This window comes from Xiphophorus hellerii, chromosome 4 (assembly GCF_003331165.1).
Source record: "Xiphophorus hellerii strain 12219 chromosome 4, Xiphophorus_hellerii-4.1, whole genome shotgun sequence".
Lineage (NCBI taxonomy): Eukaryota > Metazoa > Chordata > Actinopteri > Cyprinodontiformes > Poeciliidae > Xiphophorus > Xiphophorus hellerii.
In genome coordinates, this window is record NC_045675.1 from 4193970 (window position 1) to 4208213 (window position 14244).

Genomic DNA, 14244 nt, shown 5'->3' on the forward strand with positions numbered 1-14244 from the left:
AAAAGCAAGATTTAAAAGAGATTTTTTAAAATGTTTATTAATGGCTCAACCATCTTACTAATATATATTTGTTTTATTGTCTGTGCATTTTTAAAGAACGGGATGTACATGCTGCAGCTGGTGGACACATTTGCAGCCTCCTATTCTTTGGTTATCATTGCCATCTTTGAGCTGGTTGGGATTTCCTACCTCTATGGTGAGTAAATGACCTGCAACATGACCTTTACTTACTCCTCTTGGTTTTGCACTCCAAGGAGCCACTCTGAAAGGTCAGAGTTCAGCAGGAGGCTCCACAGTTACTGTTGTTGGTAGAATGAAAGATTGTGAATTTGAATGAAATCTTGTATTTGCTTTAGTGTAAAACAAAACCGCAGTACATGTTTTTTTCTTCGTTATACATCCTCTGTGTGTGTTTAAGTATTTTCATTATCAGCTGTAAAATTTGAAAAAAAACAAACATCTTGTTTGTTCAGAAAAAAAAATCATGCCTAACTGCGTTTCCATTCACCATATGATTGCACAAATTGGAATCACAAAAATAAATTTACTTATTGGAAACACACCACTTCCAAAAAAATTCACAATTTTTTAAAATTAAAAACATTTTTTGATATTTTGCAAAACTGCAAAGGAAACACTTCTTTCATATCACATGAGTCATGTGATCAACAACCAGATGTTACTACTGGCAGAAAAGACAAAGAAGACGACAGGAAGTGGCAGCAGGATGATTGTGCTGCATGGTTCTTAATGACTTATCGTGTGAACAAACGTGATTTTAGTCGCGTTTATCATTTAATGGAAACACAGCAACTGCAAAATTATATTTTCAGAATATCAACAAAATTTTGCTCACATTTGTAATGGATACTCAGCACCAACCCCAACTTTTTCTTATAGTTGATTTATGATGTTTACAGTTAATCATTACATTTAAGAATTGCTTTAAAAAACAGACAAACTGACAAAACTCAATGTAGTAGAGTTGCATTTTTAGTTGTACTCATTTTCCTGCAATAATACAATGGACTTTTGTTGCTATAGTAAAGTACATCAGTAGCATAAGCTCATACTTCAAAATATGAATACATTTCATTTTATGAGACGTATAAGTCTCCGGTTATTGTTATTACTGGTTGACATTCAGTGTTTTCATGTAACATTCAAAAGTTGTAGCTGAAGTTCTGGCTTCTCTCTTATGCTCTTTTTTTCAGGTTATCCTGCAGCTTTTCATCTTGCTGAGTCATTTTTATGTTGATTTGGCTCTAGGTATTTAAAGATTTCATAATACCATGGCCTCCAAGGAGGCCATGCAGATCAGTCAGTATGAATTTCTTTTCTATATATTTATCATACTTTGATTCACACAAAAGTAACCTGGAGAGTTTTTGGCTGAAAAGTTTAAATGTTTTTGTTTGTGATGGTAAAACAGAATTTTTTTATTTTTCTTTATCAACACCTCCAATCAACTAATTAGGACATAGATAATACGTGATGGTTGTTATGAACTCTAAACATAAAGTCAAGTTTAATTTAACGCAGCAGTATGTAGCTTTTATAAAAAAAATATTTCTTTACATTTTTGTTGAAACTGTCACCATTGTGTGACAATATGTCATCAAACAACCTGAAAAATTTGAACTCCTCTGTCTTCTCCAGTGCCAACTAGAAACAACCAATCAGAAGATTGATCAACATCACTAAGACCCGCCTCCTGGCTCTGATTGGTTGTTTTTGGTCAGGCTGTGCATTTCTCAGGGATGAGATAGAAGAGTTCAATCTTTTCACAAATTATCTGTCTCATAACACCAGCAAATTATGTAAAAACCTTAAAAAAAAAAAGTTACATTCTCTGTACCTTTAAAGGGATTATTGGCGATACAAATATTTGTGACATCGGTTATTTTCCCACGGAATAAATGTTCTCAAGGTTGAATAAAGAACAAAAAGCCTTCAGTGTTCAAGAAAACAACAGGACTCTGTTTTTGGTGTTTTTACACATCTTTATCAGTGGTGCCAGTCGATGTGAACGCCTCACACTCACATGTGGTGTTACAGTGTTTGGTCCTATTATTTGTTTTTAGTCCAGCCTGAGGCATCATGAACACTCACACAGTCCAACACCTCAGCAGGGACACCAATTACATCTGGGAGACTTTTGTGATTACTGCTGGCCTTCCAGAGGAAATTGGGATTTGCCCCATTGTCCTTCATGCTGGTCTCCTGATATTCCCTACGCGGCCACAAGGGGTCTCTGTTGTAATGTCCAAGTCTGAACCGCCAACGTGCCCAGGACTCAGGTGTGTGTCAGGTGGCTGTTACCAAGCGAGAGGCTTGGCTCGGTTTGTCGGAGCATCAGCACAGGTGACATATTGAAATGATTGTGTGACTCTGCCTCTTCATGTCACTCACAGTTATCCGTCAATAAAGACGAAGGGATGAAGCCATCTGCTCCCTCACAGTTTCTCCAGGAATCTGACACTCCTTTTACACGCGCACACCCCCCCCACACACACACACGCACTCATGCAAAATTTGCTGATCTCCTTTTGTAGGGAACTTATCAAACCCAGGTCACTGTCTGTGTTTCCACTTTCTATCTTCCCATCATTTCTCATCTTTGATTTTATCTCTTTCTGTTTTTTTTTTTCTCCTCCACAGGTCTGCAGAGGTTTTGCGAGGACATCGAAATGATGATTGGTTTCCAGCCAAACCGATTTTGGAGAGTGTGCTGGGCCTTTGTGACTCCAACCATCCTGACAGTATGTTTGTTTTTGATCATCTCATTTTCCCACACACACCCACACCCACACACACACACAGAGCCACTAGTGGACATTTGTATTTTCAGTCCAACCCGTTGTATACGTCACCTTAAAAATGCAATAATTTCCATTCTGTAACAGATGAAAAATTACTCCTCAAACACTGAAGCTCAAAATGGTTTCCTCCCTACTTTTCCTGCCGAGCCAACTCTTCAAATATTTATTTCTGTAACTACCTAAATATACCTATTTTGAAGTCTATCACCACAGTTTACAATTTAGTTCTACTTAAGCATCGTGAACTAGGTGTAAAATTGCTTGAACTGTATAAAATATGCATACTTTCTCTGAAATCTGCCTCCGTTTCTCTGAGCTGTCCAGCTGAAGATGTAAATTCTCTTGCACAGATTTTACTAATATGTCTGAGCAGGACCTTGGCCTGCATAAATATGTTTAATTTACATAAACATAATAAAAAAACACTGCAAAGGTGATGCTGACTAATGGAGCTGCATGTTTATCCTGCTGCTCTCATTGGAGGGTTGATTCACTTTCTGCAACTGATCCATTTCTGTCTTTCATCTCTATTATTTTTTTATATTTTAAGCTAGATTGCTGTGTATTTTCTTTCACACACTAATTACATGAAAACTATTTTTTTTTGTTGTCTTCCATCTTTTTGTTTAAAGAAAATGGAGCAGAGGAAACCGTTTTTACCCCCAGCAGAAGAAACTTGCCAGAAATGACTCATTGGTGTTGAACATTTTGTGATTTATTCATTCATTTTTCATCCAATGTTTACATAAAAAAATTTAATTTAAAAAATATGCATCGAAAATGTGAATGAGCTTAATTTTGGAAAACGCGTTAATCATGTTTTGTTGAGTGATTAAATTCAGCTAGTAGCCAAACCTCACTGTAAAATAAATCAGTCTCGGTTTAGAAATAATTAGCGACATATAGAAGAAAATTAAATTAGTCCATTTTCTATTTCTTTTCCTGTTTTGTTGTAAATCAATAATCAATCCAATTTTAATCCAGCTTCCCAAAAACAAGATTTAAAGCGCACATACTGATGGCATCACATAAGGCAAAGGTTTACTGCTTAGACTTTTATTTTTGGTTTTTGTTGTGCTTTTAGTCGCATGTTTTGAATTGGATTCATGTGTAGAAAAAAGTTTAAGCCATGTGAAAAAACTGCATGGATTTTAGGAAATGTCAGCAACATTAAAGAAAGGAAGTGAACACATTCCTGCATGCCAACTTTTCTATTAAAGAGTTAAAGATTCAGATCCATTTTTCAATAATCTAGTTGTTTAGATCATATTATAGATTAAAAGGAAAGGCTACACAATTGAAAACCATTTCTTGTGCTAAAATCTTGGCTCATTTTGTGAGAAATAGTCTTATTTGCGTAACAGCCTTGACACCTACCATGAATTTGGTGTTAAAAAAATATGTGGGCAAAAAACAACTCCTTAAATCATGATCATTCTTTAAAAACTAAAAAGGCAAAATAAGCCCACTGCAAAATTCAATACCCTGTAAAACCACCTTCAGCTGCTGCAACTTGAACCGAGCTTTGCTTTGACCTTTCAGGTCGCTAAGTAAGAATTTTGATCGACTCTTTCTTTTTTTTTAACTCTGTTGGCTCAGTTCACTGAGGTTTGAAGATATTAATTTGGTTCTTTTAAGGTTTCAACACTACATTTCAATCAAGTTGAGGTCTGTTCTTCCACTGGGCTGTTGCAACAGCTTGATTTTTTCCCCCAGCTATTTCTTTGTAGATTTGCTGCCATGCTTGAAAATTTTTTTTCTTTGACATTTTTCAGCATGATCTGACTTTTCTATGAACATGAAGGGATTTCTATTCGAAGGAAAGTTAAATATCATCCAGAAAATGTTCAACTCCAAAATAAAAGACTCAAAAAATCCTGCAATTATTTGAATAAAACCTTATGAGCAAACAAGATCTGTTTACCACGATTGAACATTTGAATATTTATTGAGCCCTTGGAGCGTGACGTCACACACACAAGACCCTGTTAGCCGTTAGCTGCTGGCTAACGATGGCTAGCATTGAGACTAGCATTTTAGCTGTTAAGTTGCCAATATAAAACGCTAAATCTTAAATGCACGCCTGATATATAAAGGATAAAGGGACACAGTGCTTTGCTACACTATGACAACTAGATAACAAGGTCAGTAAAAAGTTTTAATTAAGAAAAAAATATAGCGAGAGAAGTAGTTCAGCTGTGCTAGCTTGACTTTGACAACCTTACCATGTAGATGTGACAATTCTGACAGATTATCGGTAGATCAGGTGTTTAATCAACCACAGCTGTGTTAGATTAGCTAATTACAACGATAGCTAATCTTAGATTAGCTAATAGCAAATTTACCACAGCGATTACTTATTAATAATCACAAAATAAGCATCAAGCCTGAAAACATTTAATTGTAACGGGCTGAATTTGCTGTTCTTTGTGTGGAAAATGTTTTGAGTGTTTTTGGTGTTGAATCCTGATACATTTGGTGGCGTTGTTGTCAGTTGCTATGGCAACGAATCAACGTGTCGTGTAGCCGACACAGAGAGCGAGAGAGAAAACAGTGTGTTTGAGTTGTTCTTTAACGGTTTCTCTGCGTCATTTTTTCGTTTGCTGTGGCGCACTGCACTAAATTAATCAAACCTACATTTCCAGGTTTCATGTATCTAATTGTTCTACCGCGGCAGCGCGGCAATGAATGGCATTGTAAAAAAAAAAAAAAAAATCGTGTTTTTGCCCTCCAGTGTTGAGCGCATGCGCAAAATTTCCGGATATAAACAACAACATGCAGGTGGTCCATACATTTTTACACAACCAACAAGTGGTTAAATTTAACCAGAGGTTCGTTATTTGTGCAGGGCATCCTGGGACTGAGTCTGTACCAGTGGAAAGTGATGACGTACGAGGACTACACCTACCCCACCTGGTCCATGGTTCTGGGCTGGCTCATGGTTATTTGCTCGGTTATCTGGATCCCCATCATGTTTGTCATTAAGATGCACCTGGCCCCTGGCACCGTAGTGGAGGTAATAATTAAGATGAAACTGCGGCAGGATCTTGTCTATTGTTTTTGACACACATGCACACGCACGCACACACATACACACTGGGAAATCAATAGTCTCATCCTTCCCTCATTAGCATGGAGAGGGGGCCTGCAGGCTGAGGATTAATTCGTTCATATTTCTGGGAGTCTTCCGAGTCTCTTTTAAACACTTTGATTAATGGATGATGATGATTGCGGCTTTTTGTCCAAACAGCTTTGTTTTCTCAGTATCGCTGACAGAAGCATCAATTACAGATTTTTCGTCAAGATTACTTTTGTTATCTGGGAAACTAACCATGAATGCAAGCGCTCATCTGATCTAAAGATAATTAATTAAGTCCTTCTTACATTTTCTCTCTTGATTGTCGTGTTACGCTCTATACATTCCTCCAACCAACCGATTTTAGACTTCAATCGCTGTTTTACATCAAAACTGGCATTCTAATATTAGCCATCAGCCTCAAATTATTCCTGCACTTTTGTGTCTCCGACAACCTTCTGTTTAATCCAAAACCAACTATTAGATTGTCTTGTTTTCCACCTTTGTACATTCTACCTATTTTTGCCAGCTTAGACTCCTCAGTGTGACACATCTAATTCTGTTTGAAAAGGTGTAATAAATGACTTGAACGTTGGAAAAAACACCCAAAGAAAACTCACTATAGGTAGAATATGCAGAATCTGCACAAAAATTCAGCTGAGTGTGAACCAATTTGTTATGGTGTTACATGCCACTGAGAATTTCACCTTTTATTGCTCCATATGCAATTCATTGATCCCTATTGAACTTTATTGCATCTTTATGTGGTAGACCTGCAGTCCACCTGTGTGTGATTTATTTTCAGACGTTCTGTAAAGACTGGAAGTTTGTTGGATGACAATAATGTATAATAAATAATATGAAGACAAACTCAGCAGACATATCAGGGAGGCAGTTATGGAGAAGTTCAAAGGATGGATAATTTACATAAAATATAACAATCTGCAGAGTTGGGTAGTAATTAGCCACATTTACTCAGTTACATTTACTTGAGTAGTATTTCTACTGCACAAGTCTTAATACTAGGGTAGAAATACAGCTTCCACTTGGTCCAAGAGGCTAACGGCAAATATATACCCTCAAAGAACAAATACGTTTTTTTATTTTACTTGAGGTGGCCATCACAAATTTCCTTCTAACCAAACATTTCATTCTTCACAAGAACTTAAAAGCAGACCTCTGTTGATGTCCACATAAGTCCCACCAGCTGCAAATGTACCACAGGAAAAAGGATAAAGGTTAAACCTAGATAATGTGCCAAGAATAATCTACAGGACATCCCAAACCAGGGCTACAAGAACAGAGTCATGACACTTTTTTAGTCCTCTGTGAGAGAGAACAAATTTCTCTGTTGCAGACATAAAGTCAGACCTACAATGGAGTGGCTTGGATAAAAGCATATTCCTGTTTCTGTAGAGTCTGGTCAAATCAGAGCTGTGTCCATGTGAGAGTCTGTGTCCTTGAAGTTTATTTTAAAAGACTGTTTCTACTGATTGAGCCTGAGCTATTTTGTGAAGAAAAATAGCTAAATTTCCACTTTTAGATGTGCAAAGCTTGTAGAGACCTTCTCAACAAGATTTGCAAAAGTAATTTCAGAAAGTGGTGCTTCTACAAAGTATTGAGTCAGAGGTCTGAGACAAGTACAAAGAACACTTGGAAAGAAAATCAGAACATTTCTCATTTTTCTTCCTCTTGACAATTAAGTCCTACTTTGTTTTAGTCCATCACATAAAATCCCATAAAATACATGAGACATGTTCCAGTGGTATTGATAATTGTGAAAGCCAGCATATGTATTAGGATTGCACAATACAGTATATCATCACTAAATGTGTTTCCATTTGCCATAGAATTATGCAAATTGGAATTATGAAAATAAATTTGCCAATTTTGAAAAAAAAAAAAAAAAACAAGTTTAATGATCAGGAGTTTTTGCTGTAGGTGGTTTTTCAGTCGTATCAAAATTAGTTTAGATATGATTCATTTTGAATGACTTATTACATTAACAGACATAATCATGTGTGGTTTTAATTGTGTTTCTTATTTAATGGAAACACCACTATTGTGAAATTGTGTTTTTTTGACATTAGTGGAATATTGACAATGTTTTTGCACATGTTATTAATGGAAATGTAACTTCTGTCTGTGCTAGTAGCATTTAGACGTGACGTATTTTAACTGAAATGTGAGAGGAGAAGTGGGCCAATAACTAGAACAGATAAATCACTATTTAGATTAACCATAGAATAACACAAATTGAAATTACGAAAATAAATTTGCTAAAACGAAAATTGAGTAAAATCTCCTGTTTATTAGTTTATATCACAAAGCTGCAATGGGAACATATTTTTTTGCATCACACGATTTATGTGGTCAACTAGATGTTACTACTGTCTGAAATGACAAAGAAGAAGACAGGAAGTGGTGGGAGGATGATGATATAGCATGTTTTTTAATGACTTATTCACGTGTGATTTTAATTATGTTTCTTATTTCATGAAAACACAGTGATTACGAAATTGTGTTTTTGCGTCATTAGCAAAATATTGTCAAAATTTTGCGCAATGGAACTTTATGTAAGTGTGTGTAAAGTTGATATCTGGAAGGATTGCTTGAAAAGCAAATTTTGGTGATGAATATATTTCAAGTGTCACAAATTCACACTTTACACATTAATAAGATATTCAGCCTGCTGGATAAAGTCTAACTGCAGCAGAAACTTCAGTTTCCAAGACACTTAAAAGTCACAAAGAGTATTTTTGAAGCACACACATGAGAAATATAGGAGTATGTGAATTTATTGCAACTGATATTATCATTATGATTTACCAAAACCTGACTCTGTATGGTTTTCTAATATTATATAAGCCCTAATTTGTAATATCTAAAGCAGTGATATGAGATCGGACACAGTTAATAAAACATCTGACAGCAGAATGCTAATATAGCCCTGATTTATTGGCTTAAACCTTTAACTGGGCTGTGTTTTCTCTTTCAGCGTCTGAAGTTGGTCTGCTCCCCTCAGCCTGACTGGGGGCCTTTCCTTATGAAGCACCGTGGAAATCGCTACAAGAACATGATCGACCCATTAGGAACCAGCTCCCTGGGTCTCAAACTGCCCCCAAAGGACTTCCAGCTTGGTTCCTATCAGTAGCAGCTGCTCTGGAAGCAACACCTTCCAAGTTTTGAGAAGGGGGCTCTTGGAGTGGGGTGGACGCCTGCTTCCAGGCTGTTTTGTTCTCCACCTCTTCTTCCTCCTCCTCTGATTTTTCTCCCGCTTTATGTTTCCCGCTCTGTCTGCTTCCCCTCTTTATCACGGAAGTGGAAACAGGCTTTTCCTCTTCTATTACTTCTTCACCTCTTCCCGTCTTGTCTTAGGGAGGGGTGGCTGTCCAAGTGGAGTCTGCTCTTCCTGCTGCTACTTGGTACTCGGTTAATGGGCTATCATTGCCTCCCACACATGACCACTGATTACTCCACAGCCCCCCTCCCAGGGAACTCATTCCAAGAGAAAAATTGTGTCATAAAATGACACAACTCAGACTGCACTTGCAATATTAGACTCACAGTAGCTGTTCCCCATGGAGTTGTGTTTGTTTGTTTCTATGCGTGTGTTGGTGTGAGTGTGTGAGTGGCATTTCATTTCTGTGTAGAGATAACAAATCATGTCGGCGCAAGCAAGCAGACAGAAAAAAACGAAAAGAAAATTAAACTCCAGGAAAAAAAGAAAAAGAAAAAACGAAGTTCAGTAAGCTTGGTTGGGGATCTTGGTTTTGGGTCCATCTGTGTACAAAATTTCACCTGAATTATAGATAGTATCTGAAAAAGATAGACCTAGTATGCTTTGTTATCACATTTCCAGCACTATGTATTAATAGTCACATCAACTACAGCTCAGTCGCTCTTGCTTTGTCAGAAATAGATTATGATATCTGTAATTTGTGCCTCCTATGTCCCAGTAGAGTGGCGAATGCATCCTGATTACCAGTTCTGCGTGTTTCACTTTGGCCTTTAACAACTCAGCATTGGAGCAGAAGCTTGGACTCTCTTTGTCTCTGAACCCGAGAGGTAGAATGTGATACCTTATCTCTTTTTAAGTTGTGTTTTTTTTTAAGTTGCTTTGTCTGTGAATTTAAAGCGGTGCAAAGTAGAAAGCTATCCGAATTGTCTAGCCATCATTTTCGTTGGCGATTACTTGGCCAATTAATTAACCCTTTCAGGTTGACGAAGATGACCTCTATGTGCATAAATGTCTATTAAATGCTGTATGTATGTGTTGTGACTTTGTCAAGCCATATATATAAATATATAAATCTTCTTTGCAATGTATGTTACATAAGTAGAGTAACTATATCAAATATATAAGCATACACTTTATTAGAGTTATATATATCTACTGTATATATATATATATCTATAAAACCTCCAGAGGAGGAAGGCAGAGAGTGAGAGTGTTTGTGTGTGTAAATGTCTCCTAATGTTATTCTTGCTAACATGTAATGTTTTGTACAAAGTGCAGTCCTTCTGGAAAAAAATGATCCCGACTATCCTCAAGTAATAAGTGTGTGTTGTCACTTCCTCACTATAGGAGCTACTGCTATGTGCAAACAAATTAAGATTTAGAGTAGAAGAAAAGGCCTCGCTCCCCTGAGGAAGTACACTTTGTCTCTTGTTGTTAGTGGTAGATTATTGGAGACCTCGCTGTCATTTCGGAACATGTTGCCTCTCTCTCCGTGTGTCCTCGTTGAAACAGGGTCTCAGGTAAACTCGTCAGACTACTGCGGTAGCTGCAGGAATAATAGCATAAGGAAAATTAGAGCCTTCTTTGTGTTTAATCACAATGAACACCCAGCTGGGAAAGCTTGTTTTCCTGGAGAACCTCCATGGAGCCTGATTTTTTTTTTTGCTCACCTTTGCTTAAATGCAAAGTGAGTCACTCCGTTTCGAACAGCTGTGTTGCAGGGTGTCATTATGTCGGTGTGCGCTTCATGGAAAGCTGTAAAACATGTTTAAAAGTAACTTTTTGAATGATTGTAATGAACCGCAGAGAAAAAGGGTCTGTGCAATAGTTTGCTGCGGTGCATATATTATTTGTAAACGGCAAAAGGCTTTTAGCAGCTTTTCTGGACCCATCACAGTCCCAACGTGGTCCGTCAGAATCAGACGCATTAGTGAAATTTAGCACTTGTTTCCTTTGAATTATTATGCTCTGACATCATACGCATAACTGAGCTGCTGTAAGTGGATTTCTGTGGGTTTAAAAAATTTAAAAAGTGCAGCTCTGCAGGTAATCGGACTTGAAATGTCACGGCAGGCCACTAATGAGGGCTGCCAACCTATTAACTTAAAAGAAACACCATGCACCTACTTATAAGCAATTAGTCATTTTTGCATTGGACCAACTGGATTCATGTTTTTTTAGCTTAAGCAGAGTTCCTGATTGGCATAATAGATGCTTTTATCACTGCAGGCTTTCAATGGTGGAGTGTCTTTTTTTAGCCGGTTGAAAAAGCAATTGCTAAAAGTTTAAGGCTCTCTATTCCTACTTCTCTAAGCCATGTCTTTTCATGACCTTGATATGAAAATAGCACAGATACTAAGAGGTTATTTGAAAGCAAAACATAATCAATTAATGAGCACAAATATACAGATGTTAAATAGCTTGCTCGCTGCACTGTGTTCCTTTTAGTATGTCGTGCATTTAGCTCTAGCTGTGATTAAAAAAAAATGTATGTCTGTTTCTGGCTTGTGGGTGTGCGTGTGTGTTTGTCTCTGTATGTTTAATCAATCTCCACGTAGCTGTCAATCAAATGTTTGCATGACTGGTCTGAGCTGACTGTAGAAATAAGAGAGGAGGATTTACAAGCAGTTCCTAGTATGACGCTAAGCTAGCTTTGTAACGCTAACTTTCAATACAGATTTGCTCCCAAAAAAAAAAAAAAGATACTCCGATGGCTTCTCTTCTAATCAGAGATTGAAAAGCAAATGTTGTATGATGAGGGCATTTAGCTTATTCCTGCAAGACTTTAAAGATAAAACCCTTTATGACTTTACTCAGAGGTGAGACCTATACGTATATATTTTATGTCCCTGTGTTACCATTTGTGTAGGGATTCTTTGCGTTTGGTTTGAGAAGAAAAAAAATCAGCTTAGGGTTTTGTTTGAACCACATATATTTGTAAAATATATCAAATGAAGAGCTTGCATGATGCAGTTTGTGTTGCTATAACTCAATGTCCATGTGTAATTATCTGTTTTCTTCTCGAAGTATAAGTCTCTGCATGTTTACTTTAGGGAACCTTTAGTTGAACATAAAGATACAAAATCTAGGGATGGCGTCAGTTTAGAGATAAGAAAAAAACATATACGTATGTATAAATATGAAGAAATCTCTTGGCCTACAAGTCACCACTGGGCAGTGTAAGTAACCAAAGAACGAGTACTTGATGTGGGATTGTTGTTGAAACTTAAAAGTTTAAAAAGGAATGTGTCATGTGCGTATAGGAAGTCGAGATACTGCCATCCATTTAACATGTAGTTGTTCTTTGATGTTTGCCAATATGTTACAACACATCTTCAGGTAACCATTGGCCTTATAGATGTTCTCGAAAAAGTAGAGTTATTATTATTATATGTATTTCAAAATTAACACCACAGCATAGCTGTCTGTCTCATATGGTACCAGTATTCCTATTGTTATGTCTGTTGTGTCTTTTTGGCACTTTATTGTGTGACCTATGAGTGCATAGGTTAAATTTCTAATTACTTGAGTAATGTCATATATTTCTGTGTGTCCTATATGAGGCACTGCTGCCTATGGATATAGATATGTGCCTCCAACATCCCATGACATTCATTTAATTTAAAAATTGAGAATATATATATTATAAAAGTATGTTTTAAAATGTGTGTTATGTGTAAAAAAAAATAGAAGATATATATCATAAATGTGAAAAATGCATCTATTTATTTTCATCATCAATTATTGAGGCCCTACCTCATATTTTGTATTTATGTATAGAAATGCAATTGGATTATAGTATCTTTGCCAATAATAATATATCGCTAATAAATCATGAAATGTATAACATATGACTCAATAAATAAATGTTATTGTTTTGCTTTGTTGTTGTTGTCACTGACTTCTTTTGCATTCGCGAAGCCTAAAACAACACTGACGTGAAAATTAGGTGACAGCAAAAAAGTCCCCTTTGTGATTCAGCCTGCCACTCAACTTCCACATTCAGCTGCTACGTAACTGAAGGCGTCTCCTCGGTGTGCTGCGTGAAAACGACACACACTGTTCGTTGTTTACTGGAACATAATGATCAAAGAAGATGAGAGTAGGAAGAAAGAGGATTTGAACACTCCTGCAGGCGCGTTGTTTGTTGGAACATGTGATGCGCTGCTCTGCTCATTGCAGCAGACAGGCTGGCATATTTCAAACAGCTCTCATTTGCAGCTGAATTTCACTTTGGAGCAGTTCACTGATTACTGCTCTGTGTTAGGCGTGCGTGGAAGAGTCCCTTGGAAAAAGCTGCAAAGACTTATAGTGAAAATTACTGCACAAGAAACTTCATTAATTTGAAGCTGCAGTATATAACTTTTATAGAAAATTTTTTTTTTGTTAAAATATAGAGACAAATAATAATCTGTGAAAAGATCGATCTCCTCCACCTAAAAAATGCACAGCTCCCGACCAAAAACAACCAATCAGAGCCAGCGGGAGGGTCTTAGCGTTGTCAATCAACTTCATGTACTCACTGCTAAATATGCTATTGGTGGACAAACAATCGGAGTTGGGTAATAACTAGTTACATTTACTTGAGTAACTTTTTTGTATTTTTACTTCACTGTACTTTTTACTTGAGTAATTTTATCACGAAGTATCTCTATTCTTACTTGAGTAAAATCTCTGGAATCTCTACCCACTGAATGAAAAACAAACACTTAGCCAAAAATTCACCAGACAGACACAAACCTGCAGTTTGTGTTAGATTCACAAGTTTTTTTATTGAAAGAAGCTGATTTGGAAAAAAAATGTATTTTGCCTGATTTTGTTATTTTTTGGTACTTGTGTCAATTATTGTCATTTCTGTCCTTAAAATGCCAAAAGTTCCACTTAACTTTATATTTTTGTCCTTCTGATGATGTAATTTTTGAGTAAAAATATGTTGAATTAATGCTTCATTTACTTGATCACAATTTTTGGGTACTCTCCCCATCTCTGGAAACAACTTATTACAGGAAAGCCGTTTATCTGCTTTCATCGATTGCCATGATAACTCCTTTAAAGATTAGTCCTGATATCATTGTACTTATGTTATATATATGTAACCCTTCTTT

The 14244-nt window shown here is 36.7% G+C and overlaps 1 protein-coding gene across 3 annotated transcripts in view; it reads left to right on the top strand.

Moving 5' to 3' along the window:
- slc6a5 (solute carrier family 6 member 5) overlaps positions 1–13023 on the top strand; it is a 30905-nt gene extending 17882 nt beyond the window's left edge. For all 3 annotated transcript variants that reach the window (XM_032561256.1, XM_032561255.1, XM_032561254.1), the window contains 4 exons: positions 97–196; positions 2662–2762; positions 5671–5838; positions 8897–13023. In XM_032561256.1, the coding sequence (XP_032417147.1) occupies positions 97–196; positions 2662–2762; positions 5671–5838; positions 8897–9052 (525 nt within the window). In that variant the 3' untranslated portion in view covers positions 9053–13023. The remainder of the gene's footprint in view (positions 1–96; positions 197–2661; positions 2763–5670; positions 5839–8896) is intronic.
- Positions 13024–14244: the final 1221 nt, after the last annotated feature.